This window comes from Xiphophorus hellerii, chromosome 17 (assembly GCF_003331165.1).
Source record: "Xiphophorus hellerii strain 12219 chromosome 17, Xiphophorus_hellerii-4.1, whole genome shotgun sequence".
In the NCBI taxonomy this organism is placed as follows: domain Eukaryota; kingdom Metazoa; phylum Chordata; class Actinopteri; order Cyprinodontiformes; family Poeciliidae; genus Xiphophorus; species Xiphophorus hellerii.
In genome coordinates, this window is record NC_045688.1 from 14,795,539 (window position 1) to 14,810,669 (window position 15,131).

At 42.8% G+C, this 15,131-nt stretch overlaps 1 protein-coding gene across 6 annotated transcripts in view; it reads right to left on the bottom strand.

Annotated features, from left to right (window-relative positions):
* celsr1a (cadherin EGF LAG seven-pass G-type receptor 1a) overlaps nt 1–14,764 on the bottom strand; it is an 85,870-nt gene extending 71,106 nt beyond the window's left edge. For all 6 annotated transcript variants that reach the window (XM_032589741.1, XM_032589740.1, XM_032589737.1 and 3 more), the window contains exon 1: nt 11,065–14,764. In XM_032589741.1, the coding sequence (XP_032445632.1) occupies nt 11,065–14,563 (3,499 nt within the window). In that variant the 5' untranslated portion in view covers nt 14,564–14,764. The remainder of the gene's footprint in view (nt 1–11,064) is intronic.
* Nucleotides 14,765–15,131: the final 367 nt, after the last annotated feature.

The following is a 15,131-nucleotide window of genomic DNA, read 5'->3' on the forward strand; positions in this document are numbered from 1 at the left end:
AGAAAGATGAAGTACTCAGAGAAGACCTCTATTTGGAGACATGGAGCTGTAGCAATGATAACCTCTGCTTTACATGTTAAATGATCATAACCTGAGGTCAAGAACCTGGGATGTGCAGTCTGACAAAACGCAGACAAAGAAAAGAGACAAAACATGATGGATACATGCACTTTAGAAGCAACACATAAATATCATTGAACTCAGTTTTAGTCTATATTTTTCTACCTCGAAAACAGAATCCTGATTGTGTCAGGACTTAGAGCAGAATAATCAGTGATTGAATAAAAAGAGAAAGTCTCTCGCCTGTTATGTAGATGTTTGCCAGCAACATGAACAGATCCTGCGCATCAAATTAAAGCAAAGAAAAACTCTGTTCAAAAAGCCAACTCCTCACTGTTATCCAAGATGTAATTTGATAACGGCGCTGCCAAAGGTAGACGGCAGCAAGTACCTTATTTTCAAACATCACATGAGACAAAGACAGAGGCGTGCTTTGTGGCTCCTTGTTCTACATTGTCAAAGGGGCGTCAGGAATGCTACTGCAAATCTAATACACATTTCTGACAGGGTTTTTCCAACACGACTGTCTGTGTAAGAGCAAGGCTGATGCTAGGGTTGTTTCTGTTAAGAGAGTCTACAAACTTACAGTAAAGAACTGGTTGGGTTTCCCAAAGAGCTAAAAATATCCCAGTAGGTTTTTGGTCTTGCTTCTTTTTCAGTCTAAAGTCATACAGCGGGGATTCAGTTTATCTTCACATATGATGGCATCAGCCTGTGATTGTGCATGCTCTTCACAACACCTCCAACCTCTCATCTGAATGATCAAATAGTCATTTAAACGGCAGCCATGCGTCTAATCTCCAACATTATTTATAAGCACCACCTGGGAACATTAAATGAACTGTGTTTCTAAATGGAGCTACACAAAGTCAGCCAAAAACAACCAGCTATGCACTGAAAAAGTTTTCTGTTGCTTTTATGCTAAGAATAGGAGAACAGCTTACATGCTTTTGGTGGGATCATTTTCTTACCCAAAGTCCCCATGCCTGAGAACCAATCTAGTCAGCAGTGTTAACACAGTTGTAAGGAAGAATAAAATACTAAAAACTTGCTCTTATAGAGCAAAAGAGAAACAATTTGATTTGATCCCAACAAGAAAATCTCTGAAACCTTTGGCTTTTTTTTTTGTTTTTGAGGCACTGCCATTTGCTTTGTAAAAAAAAAACAAAAAAAAAAACTCCTGAAGGATGAAGCACCTTCTACTAGTAACTAGAGACAGTTTGGAAGGGCAAGGCAGTTTCTGTGCCCCAAATAAAAGGTGGAAGCGATCTTTGTGTGAAACTTGCCCTTAACACTCCAGGGGAAAAGGTCGACGGCTGTAAGGCCCACAGCTAGCAGCTTTGTGATCTGGATCTAGAGGTGCATGAAGACAGGTACCAGTGTATTGTGTAAGTGCAAATGCGTCTGAGCAGACTGCTGGGTGGTATTGAGTACGCGAGTTAGTCACCCTATCCAAAATGTAACAAGACGACGTCTTGGTTCAAGGGAGAATCTTGACATGTCATCAAAAGGCCTAGCCAAACTCGGTACACCTCGGAGCTCCCTCTGTCTTCATCTCTCCCTCACGCGCTCTCTGTCAAAAGACATGACCCGAGGCTGCTGGAGGAAACACACAAAGCTTCAATCCGCACGTCTTAGTCTGTTCCTTTGAAATGCTTAAAGGCCTAAGCCAATCCGCCTGTAGGAGCCAAGTGTGACCCAGGGTGTGGAGTAAGCTGCGTTGCCTTCTAACCACTGCGATACTCTGAGTGTGCGGTGTGAAGTTCTACTGCTGGACTAATTGGTCCATTGGCCAGAGTCAGTTCTTGGATCTGCTCGCATATGCGCAGTCTAGGTGTGTGCAAGTGTGCGCCTGTATCGCTGCACTTCAACTTGTAAAGTTGGGAGGTCAAAGGTTGTCGGGGGGCCTGAAAGGCGATACCCACGCTGACAGCAGCGGAGCAAGGCTTACGTCGGGGTTCAAATCCTTCTGTGACAGCCAACATACAGGCCGGAGATGTGCCCCTGAGCAAGAGCAGTGGCAATTTGAGTTCTGTGTAATGCATGTTTTATGTCAAAATGGTACTGAATCAATGTTAAAAGCTAGTTAAAAACCTAAAGATCATGTTTGGACCCGGGATCAGCATGTATCTCAGCTCATGAAGATTTCGTTTCATCAAGCAGCAATTATTATCCAACAGGGGGACATTTCATACCTGATTTAGTCGTTGATAATTTCAAATAATATTCCGAAATTGTTTATTTCTTCTACAAGGAAGTGATTTTTTTTTTTTTAATCTAACTAAATATGATCTACTCTCTGAGTTAGTCTGATTTGATCAAAGGTCCTACTCCAGACTCCGTAAATTTGAGATTTTCAGGGATCAGAAACATAGGCACTGAAAAGAGGGTTTAATGTTTAATTCTAAAATAAATGTTAAAAAAAAGCAAAAATTCAGTAAAACTGACAGTGAGTTTTGGGAACGCGAATACAATAAAGTTGCACTCACTTCACTTCACTAACTACCTGCCTTATCAAAAAAGTCAAAAGTTAATTTTTAGGTCATAAAGAGTATTGACATCAATTCTCATGCAAATAAACAGGCCATTTTTTGAACATGCTAAAAATGCTAACATTTTTAAGATGCATTAGGCATGTTAAAAAGAATAACATGCATATGCATGTTATTCATCCATTCACACTCAAGTCTGACTGCAGTCCAATTTTATCAAGAGTATGGACGACCACACAAAAAAATACAAATAAAATTTTTTTAAAAAACCCAAAATTCCCAGCCTTTACCCTTTTCGCTACATAAAAAGTGTCAACAGTTTAGGTAAGGAGCTTTCATTAACAAGTTCACACACACACCCTCACACACACGCTATTAACTGTCAAGATCACACTTGTCACCAGGCGGAAAGGACAAAAACTGAGACGTCTCAAAGCACAATCTGGCACCAAGTCCAGCTGTGGACTCCAATATCAACTCTTAAGGGATCAGTGTTGAAGCACCAATTAAGGATTTGCTTTCACACGTACACAATTACGGTGAGGTGCGGATAAAAGGAGTGTTCTCAGCCAACTACAACACAAAGGATTTTCAGTAAAGTTTCATGATGTTGGAATGCCTTAAATAATAATTGCTTCTATCAGTCCTGTAATATCCCTCTGGATTGAATTTTGGTCAAGAGTCATGTTGTAGTTTAAGCTCTGGATTAAGCAATGGAACAGATATTGGTCTGTCTGTAAGCCGTTTGACATTTCATCCTAGTACCTGTATTATCCATGCTAATGCACTGATAATACAGGTACTGTATTATCAGTACCTGTATTACTAGTCTAGTCTAGTAGGGAGACGATGGCGTTAAAACTACACTTTCCAAGTCACGAGCAGCATGTGTTAGGCAGTGGACTGCAGACTTTTCTTCTCATTCCAAACAGTAAAGGTGTTTGCTATTTCCAGATCTACAAACTAAAACTCGCAGCATCAAGAAGCCGAAGTTGTGTGTTTTAAGAGGAATAGGTAGCCGACTGTTGCAAGCTAAGCTGCTTTGAAACCTCCAAGCAATTCTGGGATATACTTAAATTCTGGACATTAAACAATAGCATCTTCCTTTTGAGACAGAAGTAGAACTCAGTTTTTGTTCCTTGATTTTCTTTTAGAAGCACTCCAAAGCTCACAAGAAGAAACTCGCCACTCATTATCTCTTGATTGCACTAATAGTAGGATCCGAAACGTGTACATCGCCGCCACTTAACATTCCAGCAGCTGGTCACTGCACTTCGTGACGCATGTAATGTCACACTCGTGAGCCGTTGGCGGGCTGCAAAGCTCCTCTTGACCCCCTGCTGAGAGGGACAATAACGAGTACTGTGCTGTCTGAGTGGGAGAATGACAGAGGAGGAGAGAGAGAGGTGTGTCTGGTTACAATCACAGACGACCTCCCCCAACCCACCAACGTCACCCCAAAACTTCCTGGAGTTGGTTAAATCAGAGTCTCACAGCATACCGAGGTTAAAACACTCATCGTGGGAATCAAAAATATGTATATCAAGTTTGGAACTAATGCATACAAACCAAGTAAAGACGACTATTCAAGATTCTTGCTAGATATTGGAGAGATTTTATCTGCAGAATTGGTAGAGATCATTTAAACTGATTGGTTTGTTGACCTGGACATCGCCCACAAGTTTCCCAAAGTGTAGCGTTGGCATACATTATTGATCGCTAAACCAGTTTCAATGTGCGTTTATGACAGCTGGCACATCCACGAAGCCGGCGTTTCAACCATCTGACCCAAAATGATACGTTACTATCCTGAGCAAAGGCGGTTATACTTTGCCATAAACTCAGAAACTCGTCCCCCTAAACTTCAAACTCGACTGAAACTTGCGGCCGCCCACATGTACAAACCAACTTTTGGAGAATAGCTTTATGTCCAGACGAGACAAAAATTGATCTACGCAACGAAAGTGGTAAAGGCGTATGTCTGGAGAGGCTTTCAAACTTAAAAACATTGCACCGCTTGTCAAAGATTGTGGCAGCATTGTGTTGTGAGTCTGTTTTTTTTACCAGTGTCACTCAAATCTAGGTATGCCTTCACATTTTTAAACTTTAAATCAGATCAAGAGTAAATGTGCTCCAACCTCAAGCTCATTTCAAATTTGTTTTGAGATTACAAAATTCGGCTAGTTATGCTTGTAGAAACTCTTGACATCAGCTATACTAAATATTTATTGTGTTAATATGGATTGTGTTAAAAAAATTATATGAATTAATAAGATTATTACTGTAGACGTATGCATATTTATCAGTCTGAAAGTGTATTTTATGTTCTTAGTTGGAGAAATAAATACCAAATCCAACTTTATGCTCTTAAGTTTTGTTTTTAAAATCAATTGAAGTTATCATTCCACTTGGGGAAAAAAGAAGCTCAAATATTCAGCTAACAAGAAAACTGTATCATAAAATGAAGCTCAGAAAAACAAAGCCCGTCACGTGTTTCCCCATCTTTAACTCCGTTTAACCCGAGCCGCAGGTGGAGGTGTTGGCAGACAAACAAGCCGACTCTGAAATCCCGGCAGCAAACACGACAGATGAAGGGAAGACGGTGCGCTTTGCGGCTCACTTTCCAGCCAGAACAAGAAGCGGACATCCGGGCTCCAAACAAAACACTGATATTGAGAAAGGAGTTTGCGGATTAAGAGCGAAACGGTGGCGGAAAAATGGCTCAAGCCACATCAATAAAAATGGTCCGATTTTCACATTTCAGCACAGAAGTCATGAGGCATAGTCTTGTCTTTATACTGAACACAAAAAAGATACCACATACTGCTCAGTGTGTCCATAATACTTCTCAAAGCCCAAGGAGCAAATATCCTTAGATCCTTAGACACCTCAGGACTCTCTGGCTGGTAATCAAGAATTCAAACAACTATGGAGGGAAGCAGTGACCACTACCGATCCTCTAGTATTAACACTTCCAACTCCAATCTACAACCAGGAAACTCCAAAGCCCCCAAAGCAAAACATAAACTCTTCCCATGGACAGACATAAGCAGTAAATGTAAATAAAGCACTAGTTATGAGTGAATTTATCTTATTGAACAAGGAAACAGAGTTAAGTGACAAAGAACAGAAAAAAATCTGGCTTGCTTTATCTTTCAAATAGCAAAGCTTAAGAGGAAAAAAAAAAAAGGGAATTAGCACATTTTTAAAGCCGAGATAGAATGAGCTATTGTGTCTCTTTCCTGTTTCGTTTACCTCTCCAGACAGCGTCTTTTCAGCTTTAATGGGATCAGCTGCTGTGAGAAGCTGAGGCTACATGTGACACAGCTTTTAGGTGTGACTGTCTATTAAATTACACAAATTTAACTGATAGTTTTATTCAAAGTGACTCGTCTTTGAAAAATTTAGAGGATGTTTTACGAGAGGCTTTTGGTGTAAAAATGATTTGGATATCTTTTGGAAGGAAACAATGTCAAATGATGCCAATGGTCACTTAAAAATTTGTTTAATATACTTTCAGACTATTTTTCAATTGACATTCTCTGTTCCTTTTCTTCTTAAACAACCAATTTTGCCCGAAACTCAGCAAGCAGAACAGAAGGAGGATAAAGCTAAATATTGGCCAACATGTTAGAAACTTTAAAAGACTTCAAACTGGGGAGGAGGTTCAGCTTTCACCAGCAGAACAACCTAAATGATAAAGCCAGGGCTAAAAAAAAAAAAAAAAAGGCTTAATCAAAGCCCAAACCTTAATCCAGCAAAGAATCTGTCATAAAACATCTAAATTGATGTTCACAGACACTTTCCATCCAACCACAGTAAAATTAAGCTATTTTGCAGAGAAAAATGGAGACAAATAATAAATCAGTAAGGCCTATTTGTTCCAGCATGATTTTAGATAAGTTTTTGATTCAACACAACTGATCTTATTGTTTGCCGCCAGACTTCTAAATACCTCAATGAAAACCTGAGGAAGTAATTTGACTACTTAAATCAGTCATCTTGGCACAGAGACACAACTACATACTGCAGGACAACAAACACCGTTCTTTTAGAGGAGTTTGTTCTTACTGGTCACGTTGGTGGCCAACAAAAAAAACATCAGTTGAACGTGTCTGACTCTTAGTAGAGCCAACCAGAAGATAATCACCCCACTGAATCTTTGACCTGAAAGCATCATTCGGTCCCCCCCTAAAAAAAGATCAGGATACATTCTGAGGCAGAAGTAGAGTTTTTAAAACAATTCACCCAGCCGGGCTCAGGGATCAGCTGGCGACCTGTCCAGGGTCGACCCCACTTCTCGCCCAGCGACAGCTGGGAGAGGCTCCAGCCCCTCGTGATCCATAACAGGATAAAGCTGCTTCAGAAAGTGAAGGATTGAAGGGACTCACAGACAAAGCGCCAACATCAGGCGGCCTTATAATAAACTAATGTGAGCTGTAATCAAATTAGCTCCTATCACCTTAAGCACATGTTCGGCCTTGGCAGCCACACATGGGAGGGGAACAACAAGCTCCAGGTGATGCATGATGACCGAGTGGGAAGTTTCCATGGACAAGGACAGGAAAACGTTGGGAATGACGTGAGAGGTACTGTAGGAAAATCTTTTAAAAAACTAAAGCCAGAAAGAGAAAGGGGAGGAGACGGGAATAGCTACGGGATGAACGTGATCACTTACAGTAATACCTGTTACTACACATGTTAAGCCATCAAAAGTAAGAGGTTCCCGCTGTCTGTGAACCCCTTTCACCCATCAGTAAAAGGGAAGCCCTGGAAGCTAATCTCTGTTCTTTGACTCATGCGGGGATTAACTTGTCTTTTCCTGCGAAGGCCAATAACTCAACTGTTTCATAACTCCCTGATCGTAGCCATAAATCTGCAGTTCAACTTACAGTAAATTAATTAAGAGAGTCTTCTGACAGTTCACTGATGCACGCTCACCCCGTTGCTACCTCAACATGAAGGGTCACAAATCAGGGGGCATGGTGTGTGTCAGACACACCAACAAGAGGAAGAAAAAGGTGCTGGGGACTCAGCAAGCATGTCAAAGAAAGTATTCTGGTGAGACAGGTTAAAATCTACATAGAAATTGATATGTGCGTAAAGTTACTAATAGCTTTAATTGACATAAAAGGCAGTTCTACAAAGCAGTGCGTAAGGAGGTCGAATGCAAATTTACATAACTTTTAGATTTTCTTTTTCCAGAACCCTTTGAAACACATATTTCCCCTTCTTGGTGAAATGTGACAAAGTTTGAAAAGATTTAAGGGGTATAAATATTTTTTCGAGTCACTGTAAACAGTGAGTGAGTTGATTTAGCAGGTCTAAAGTTTAAATAAAAACACAAAATTAACTCAAGGTACAAAACATAGTCGAGACCAAAGAGCAAAGAGAGACTCGTCTGTTGGTGTAAAAAGATCTGATGCTTCCCGGAGTTTGTGGAAACTGGGTGTGCTCACGGAAAACAGTGTTTTTCTTGGCTTGAATTTGACATAAGCTTAAAGTTCCTTGTCTCTGTGAAAATCTAATTATGCATTTTGAGAAAAGAGGGATTGGGAGGCGGCAGAGAAAGTGCTGCTTGGGTTCGGGTGGTGAAAAGAAATTCAAAAAAGCTGAGCTATACAGCTTCTCCAATGGGATTAAGAAGCAAACTCAAATCCCTATAGGGCTTTTTTTCAATAAAAAAAGCCCTATAGGGAAAAGAGAGGGGAGGCCTGGGGAGCGGAGCGGTGGGGTGTATGAGTGCGTGTAGCATCATGCCGTGTCGTCTACTGAAGGTGAGGCAAAAGGAGAGATCAGAGCGGGTGGAAAAAGGCTACATAGCATCAGTCATTCTTAATCGTTTAAGTAACAATCTCCCGATGCAGCGTTTCTTCTAAAACTCCACCTAAAGCCTGTTTGCACATGCTTCCATAGTAGCCCTCATCATTCCCGTCAATCCAGGATGCTTCCTAAAGAGAAGCACGTTAGTCTGAAGGGTTCCAATACGAGATCAATACCTCATCAGACCTGATTACTCAGTCAAAGAGGGATTAAATAAACAGAGGGAGATCAAAATCTGCCCTTAACTTCTACATACTTTCTTTTGTTTAACTAAAGTAAGGCCCACCTTAGGAGCAAATTACTAGTGTAGGTGAGGTCAAGAGGTCATTTTGATGACTACAATTTTTTTGACACAAACTTAAAATCACAGTTTTAGTTAGTGCATCGGCATAGCAAGCAGAAAATGCTCTGAAAATGTCTCATACCCATCTATCAGTGAACAGAGAAAACGCCAGAGGTTTTAAGTGAAATATGACAAGCAGGGTAAGCAGGGTGTGTTCCTACACACAGCCTTTATCCACTAAACCGCTGAGCTACCATCTTCCATACACACACACACACACCCACCCACGCCCGCACACACACACACATATCACGTTGATGAAGAAAGGGGACAGATGGAGCAGTGTTGTGGCTATGAAAGTATGTTAAACAAGTGAATCTTAGAGTTATCAGGGCTGTCTTGTGTTTCAGGGAAAAGCTAGAAAAATGTTCTCAGGCCTGGTACTCCCAATGATAAAAGTCTCTGCAAAGTATTTTTTGCATGCATTTAAGGGTAGCCCTGCTAAATTTCCAGTAACAGATAATCTTCTTGAAACAGAAAGAAAAAAAAATCAATGCTCCCTTCTCCCAATTGCAGGCGTAAAAACCAAGACATTTCACTGTATTTAGGCAGGCTTTAAGCATGGAGGATGACTAAAGGTCTCTAAAGCAGTGACCAAGAAAAGGTCAAAACAATAACCAGGAGGAAACAAAAATGTAATTCTTGACCAAGGCAGCTAGAGGGAACTCAATTCAAAAGATTTCAGAACACATTTGGTGTCTAGTCTCTTAGAGCTTGTTAAAATCCTGATTGCATAAAAGTCCCCTTGGGCTTTCCTCTCCCTGGACACATGGGTCAAGAGGTCAAAGCATCAAGTAATAATTACTAAGCACTTGACATCAGAGTGAACCCTAAAAAAGTTAACGTTAGGATGTCTCCTTAGTGTCTCATGCACATCTGTTAAATTGTGCAGAAACACATGCTTACTTCTAAAGAGGTGATACAGCAAAGGGGTTCAAGCCCCCCCACAGGGACAATCAAGAGGCCCCTGTTGTCAAGGATACACCAAAGCTCGTTCGGCTGGTTATTGACAAGCATGAATCAGGAGGCCCTGAATGAGGGCTATAAGGCTTATAACCTGGTGAGTAGCTTGCCTAGGATGCTCTGAGGGTCAACTGCCATAAAGCACTCAGAAAGAGAGCCAATCTACCTTTTTTCCTAAGACAAAAACAAAGTGTGGGTCAATCAGAAAAAATTACTGTTAGACAAAAAGAGTGGACCTCGAGTGAAAGTCACAAAATGGTCTACGGGGTCAGTTCATTATTATGCCAATGGTTTTGTCCCAAACCTAGACATGGAAAACCAGGAGAAAATATCCGCCAGCACATTTCTAGCTTTAGAAAATGCGACCGGAAATGTAGGTTTCCCTAATGCACCCTGGACTGGAACAGTTTCTCAGTTTATTACGCGCATTTAATATACTGGCATTCCTGTCCTTAGAAACATGACAGGGTGACACAGTGAGAGAAAGATGAATGAACAGCTTTAGTTGTGTTGAATTGTTTGCCTATTTCTGTGCTGTGTGAGAGCAAGTCAAGGTGAAAGAAGGAGAGTGAGAAAATAGAAGAAAAGAAAAAAGAGGGATGTTAAAGCAATCAGCTGCCAGTGGGTGACAGGTTAGCTACTCTATGTATCTGCCTTATTAATGTTAGAGATTTTCTGCCATAGTGAGTCCAGCTGGTTAAAGTGAGAATGCCCAAGTACCTGCATCTCACTAATCTTTAACTTTAAAGAACAAAGTCTGCTTCTGTCTTAGAAAAAAAAGATACTTAGAGTAAATTCTTTCTACATGACCTTGCAGGAAGAATGCCTAAAGATCAGAACCCATGTTCCAGACACTTCTTTCAACTTTAGCTCAAAAATCCAGTGCAAGAAAGTATGCAAAGCAAGTCCTTCTGCGAACAACTTGCCACAAGATGTCCATTAAACTCCCCCCCTGCAGTGCTTCTGCAGAAGACCAAAAAATGAGGGAAATAAATCCTTGGCATACTTGAGCTCCTTCTTTCGACACCAAACCACATGAGTGCAACAACAAAGCAGCTCAGCTACAAGAGTAGCCCCAGATAATAGCACCTTGTTTTTATTACCCAAACCAACCACTTGCACACAATGGATTCATCACCCAGAAAGCAGCACAACCGGATCCAGCACAGAGCCTGCAGCCAACACTTTAACTGATCCTGCACTCAATGCTACACCTGAAACTTGCCACTTCTCCTGTTCAACAGAAAAGGATGTTTGAGCCCTGCAGAGTTTTTCACGCAACATTTCCATTATTGTTTGGAAATACTGACCCAACATAAACCCAACTTTATAAGCAGTGATTTTAGCAAGAAGTAGAACTGAAACAATGAGGCATTTACTCACCTGAGACAGAAATGGTCATGGGGGCTTCCAGAGCCCTGTCATTATCCAGATCCCTGCTCAGTCTCAGATCCCCAGTGTCTTCATTCAACAGCAGCAAATTGAGGTCATTTCCAGATTCAAACTTGTAACGCAGCTTATCCGACACATCTGGATCATGGGCTGGTACCTTTCCAATAATTCCAGTTGGAAAACTGTTGGACTTGTTGGTGACATAGTTGTTGAAGATGATCTCAAAGTTCTGCAGTACAGGTACGTTGTCATTCATGTCCACTAGCCGGATGTGTACTGTAGCCCGGCTCACCAATGGGGCTGAGGTGGCCTGGACCACAATGATGTATTCTGTTTTGGTCTCGTAGTCCAGGTCTGTGAGCGCGATGAGGTTGCCGTTAAAAATGTCGAGCTGAAAAACTTCTGGAATATTTCCTTCCACAATCTGGTACATAATCTGAGCATTGGTGCCCTCGTCTGGGTCGGTGGCAGTGATTTGGGCAACAACGGACCCCACTTGGCTGTTTTCCTCCACATAAATAAAAAGCTCATCCTTCTCAAACACCGGAGCATTGTCGTTTATGTCTAGGACTGAAATATTAACAGAAACAACTGCCTTCAGAGGAGGAAGCCCTCTATCCACAGCTAACGCCTTCAGGTTGTAAAAAGCAACGTTCTCGCGGTCCAGTTTGCGAGCAGTTCGAATTATTCCAGAATATGTTTCAATGGTGAAATCGCCCTCTCCGTCTTCTCCACCCTGAAAGGTGTAACTCACCCTTCCATTGGAGTCAGAATCTCTGTCTGACGCAACAATCTGGAGAACACTGGTTTGGATAGGTGCATCTTCAAGTACACTCCCCTTGTATACATCTTTGTTAAAGATGGGAGCATTGTCATTAGCATCCTCAATTCTAATCTCCACATAAGTGGTATCAGATTTCTGAGGGATGCCATTGTCTCTGGCAATGATGGCTAAAGTGTAGGACGCTTGGTGTTCATAATCGATCTCCATCTGTGTTGTGATTACACCAGTATCGGGGTCTATCTTAAATTGTGGAACATTATCTTCCATGACATACGTGATGCGAGCGTTCTCCCCCGTGTCATCATCCGTTGCAGTGATCATAGTCACAAAAGAGCCTATAGGCTTTTCCTCACCAAGAAGCACCTGCAGGTTGCCACTGGTCTGAAAAACAGGCCGGTGTGTATTTGCATCTGACACATTGATGAAAATCTGAGCCGTGTCGTAGAGTGTCCCATCGCTCGCCATGACCGTCAGGACGTACTGCCTCTCTTGCTTGTAGTCCAGGGGAAGGGCCAGGGTGATGAGGCCCCCACCACTCTGGCTGGTGATGGAAAAGCGGTTTCTGGTGTTTCCACTGAAGATCTGATAAGTCACCACACTGTTAATGTCCCTGTCCACAGCTGTCACGGTCAGCACACTGGTCCCCACAACGGCATCTTCATTGATCTTTAAAGAGTATGTCTTTTCAGTAAATGCGGGGACGTTGTCATTCACGTCCAGCACCATGATGCTTACGATGGCTGATGAAGACATAGCAGGCCTCCCATGATCTCTTGCCACAACGCCAAAGGTGTAGAAGTCAGTCGTCTCCCTGTCCAGTTCTTCACCAACTGTAATCCAGCCGGTGCTGTTGTTGATGGTGAACAGGAAACCAGGTGTTGTGTCAGTGAGCCGGTATTCCAGACGAGCGTTTTCTCCTGAATCGCCATCTATTGCTTGAATGTGAATAACAGAATAACCGAGGGGAACATTTTCCAACACGGTGGCCTGGAAAGGAGTGCTGACAAACATAGGAGCATTGTCGTTGATGTCCACCACACGCACCACTACCATTCCAGTGTTATTCATCAATGGGGGTCTGCCACCATCATAAGCTTTGATCCTTAGATTATACTCCCGAATCATCTCATAGTCCAGAGGGTTGATGACATTAATCTCACCCTTTTCCGAGTTTATGTAGAACTGGCCTTTAATGTTGCCGCTGATGATGCTGTACTGAACTTTGGCGTTATTCCCCTCGTCTTTGTCAGTCGCTTCCACTTGTATAACTTTAGTGTTGACAGCTACGTTCTCTGGGACCTGTACCTCGTACCGCTTCTCGCTAAACTGGGGATAGTTGTCATTTTCATCCTCCACAGTGATCTGAACTGTGGCAGTGGCGGTCAGAGGATGAGGGTCCTTGCCCTGGTCATCAGCCTCAACGATCAGCTTGTATTGGGCTCGGGTCTCCCTGTCAGGCCGCTCCCTGATCCTCACCAGGCCGTTCCGGGAGTCGATCTCAAACACAGAGTTGATACCGTCTTCATTGACAATTTTATAAACCATATTGGCGTTGGAGGGGGCATCACCATCAGTGGCACGTATGGTCATCACCTCAAAGCCAACCTCCACATTCTCCCTGATGTTTATTTTGTAATTCTTTTGCTCAAACACGGGCCTGTGGTCATTTTTGTCACTAACTGTGATGGTCAGGATAGAACTGGTCGATCTTTTTGGGGTGCCATTGTCAGTTGCAAAAACTAAGAAAACATGTGTGTCCATTAGTTCTCTATCAAGCTGCTGAATGGTCGATACGCTCCCCGTCTTTGCATCTATTCGAAAGTAATTATCAGACCTCTTGTCTTGAGGAGACTTCATGCTGTACTCCAGCCTCCCTGCCTCGCCATCATCCGGATCAACTGCTTTTAGGTTGATGACATGTGTGTATGGGGGCTCATTCTCAGGGACAGACACCTGATAGGTGGAGATCTGGAACCGCGGACCTGAGTTAACCTGACGCTTCCCCCTGTGGATCAGTTTGCCAGACTTTCTGTGGGTACTTTCATGTTGTGACAGAGTCAAACTCAGCTGCGCAGACAGCCTGCTGCCTGGAGAGCCATGCAGGGTGCAGTGCAAATCCACCTTTTCTTTGTGTTCAAGGCACAAGTCGTTGACCAGGAACAAATCTCCATGCATGAGCGCCGCAACAAAGTCATTTCCAACACATTTAGAATTTAAAAGGGTTATACTTTGCGTGGATGCTGGCAAAAGTTTCTTTACATTCAATAACAATTTACCTGCGAGTAAACAGGAAGCTGACCTCACTTTCAAAACGTGTTCAATGTGAATGTCCGGCTCAGTCTTTCTCTTGTACTTAATAAAACAGTTCTGTCCGTGGACAAACACGTTAAAATGCGTCAGGGTCGCGTCCCCGGACGTTGAGGAACCTGCTCTGAAATAAACAGGCGCTGGGTTCCTCGGCGTGTGCGCGCACTGAATCCTGCGGGACAGGCGGATCACCCCGCTGCGCTTCCCAACTTGGAAAAGCGTCTGGATGAAGTTGGGAGATAAAGTCCTGTCGATGTTATACGTCCAGCCAGGTCCCAGAGACAGGTTTGCCAAAATGCTCCCGGGCTGTAAAGTCTCCGAAAGGTGCATCTCCAAACATCCCGCAAGCGGCACCGCGAGCAGGACACAGATCCAAATCCTACACATCGCCGGCTCCATGCCCGGATACCTGCCGGATCCCAGTCAGGTTCGCCGAAAGGGCTCCAGTAATGGATTAACTCTCCCAACACCGCATTTTGCTTTTATCCCTCATTGTGGAGTTTTAACGCAGGAAAAGGCGCTCGGTATCCATGGTGTCAGCGTATCCAGAGCGCGCGGCGGCTGCGTGAAGCCAACTGAGTTTAAAATGAGTACAAAATGGCTCCGTGGATCTCCTCCTCCACTACCTCCTCCCCTCTTCCTCCTCAACTTATTTCCATAAACCTGCTGCGTTCCCCCGAGTGGGGGCTTTTCTTTTTCTGATGGAGATTTGCCGCTGGCAGGATGACCAATGAGCACAAGAGCATTGTTTAAAAAAAGTAAATAAAATAAAATCCTGTGCGCCGCGTCTTTTGCAGAAGTTTTATGCAGCTATAAAAGTGAAAAAGTATCATTACTGAGAAGTTTTCAGAGTGCGCTTCAGGATTGTATCTGTCTGCTAAGCCGGCCCGAGACACAAGCGAACCAAGCAGCACTTAAATTCTCACTGAATGTATTTCTCAGAAGTTTATCAAGAGTCAGTTTAGGT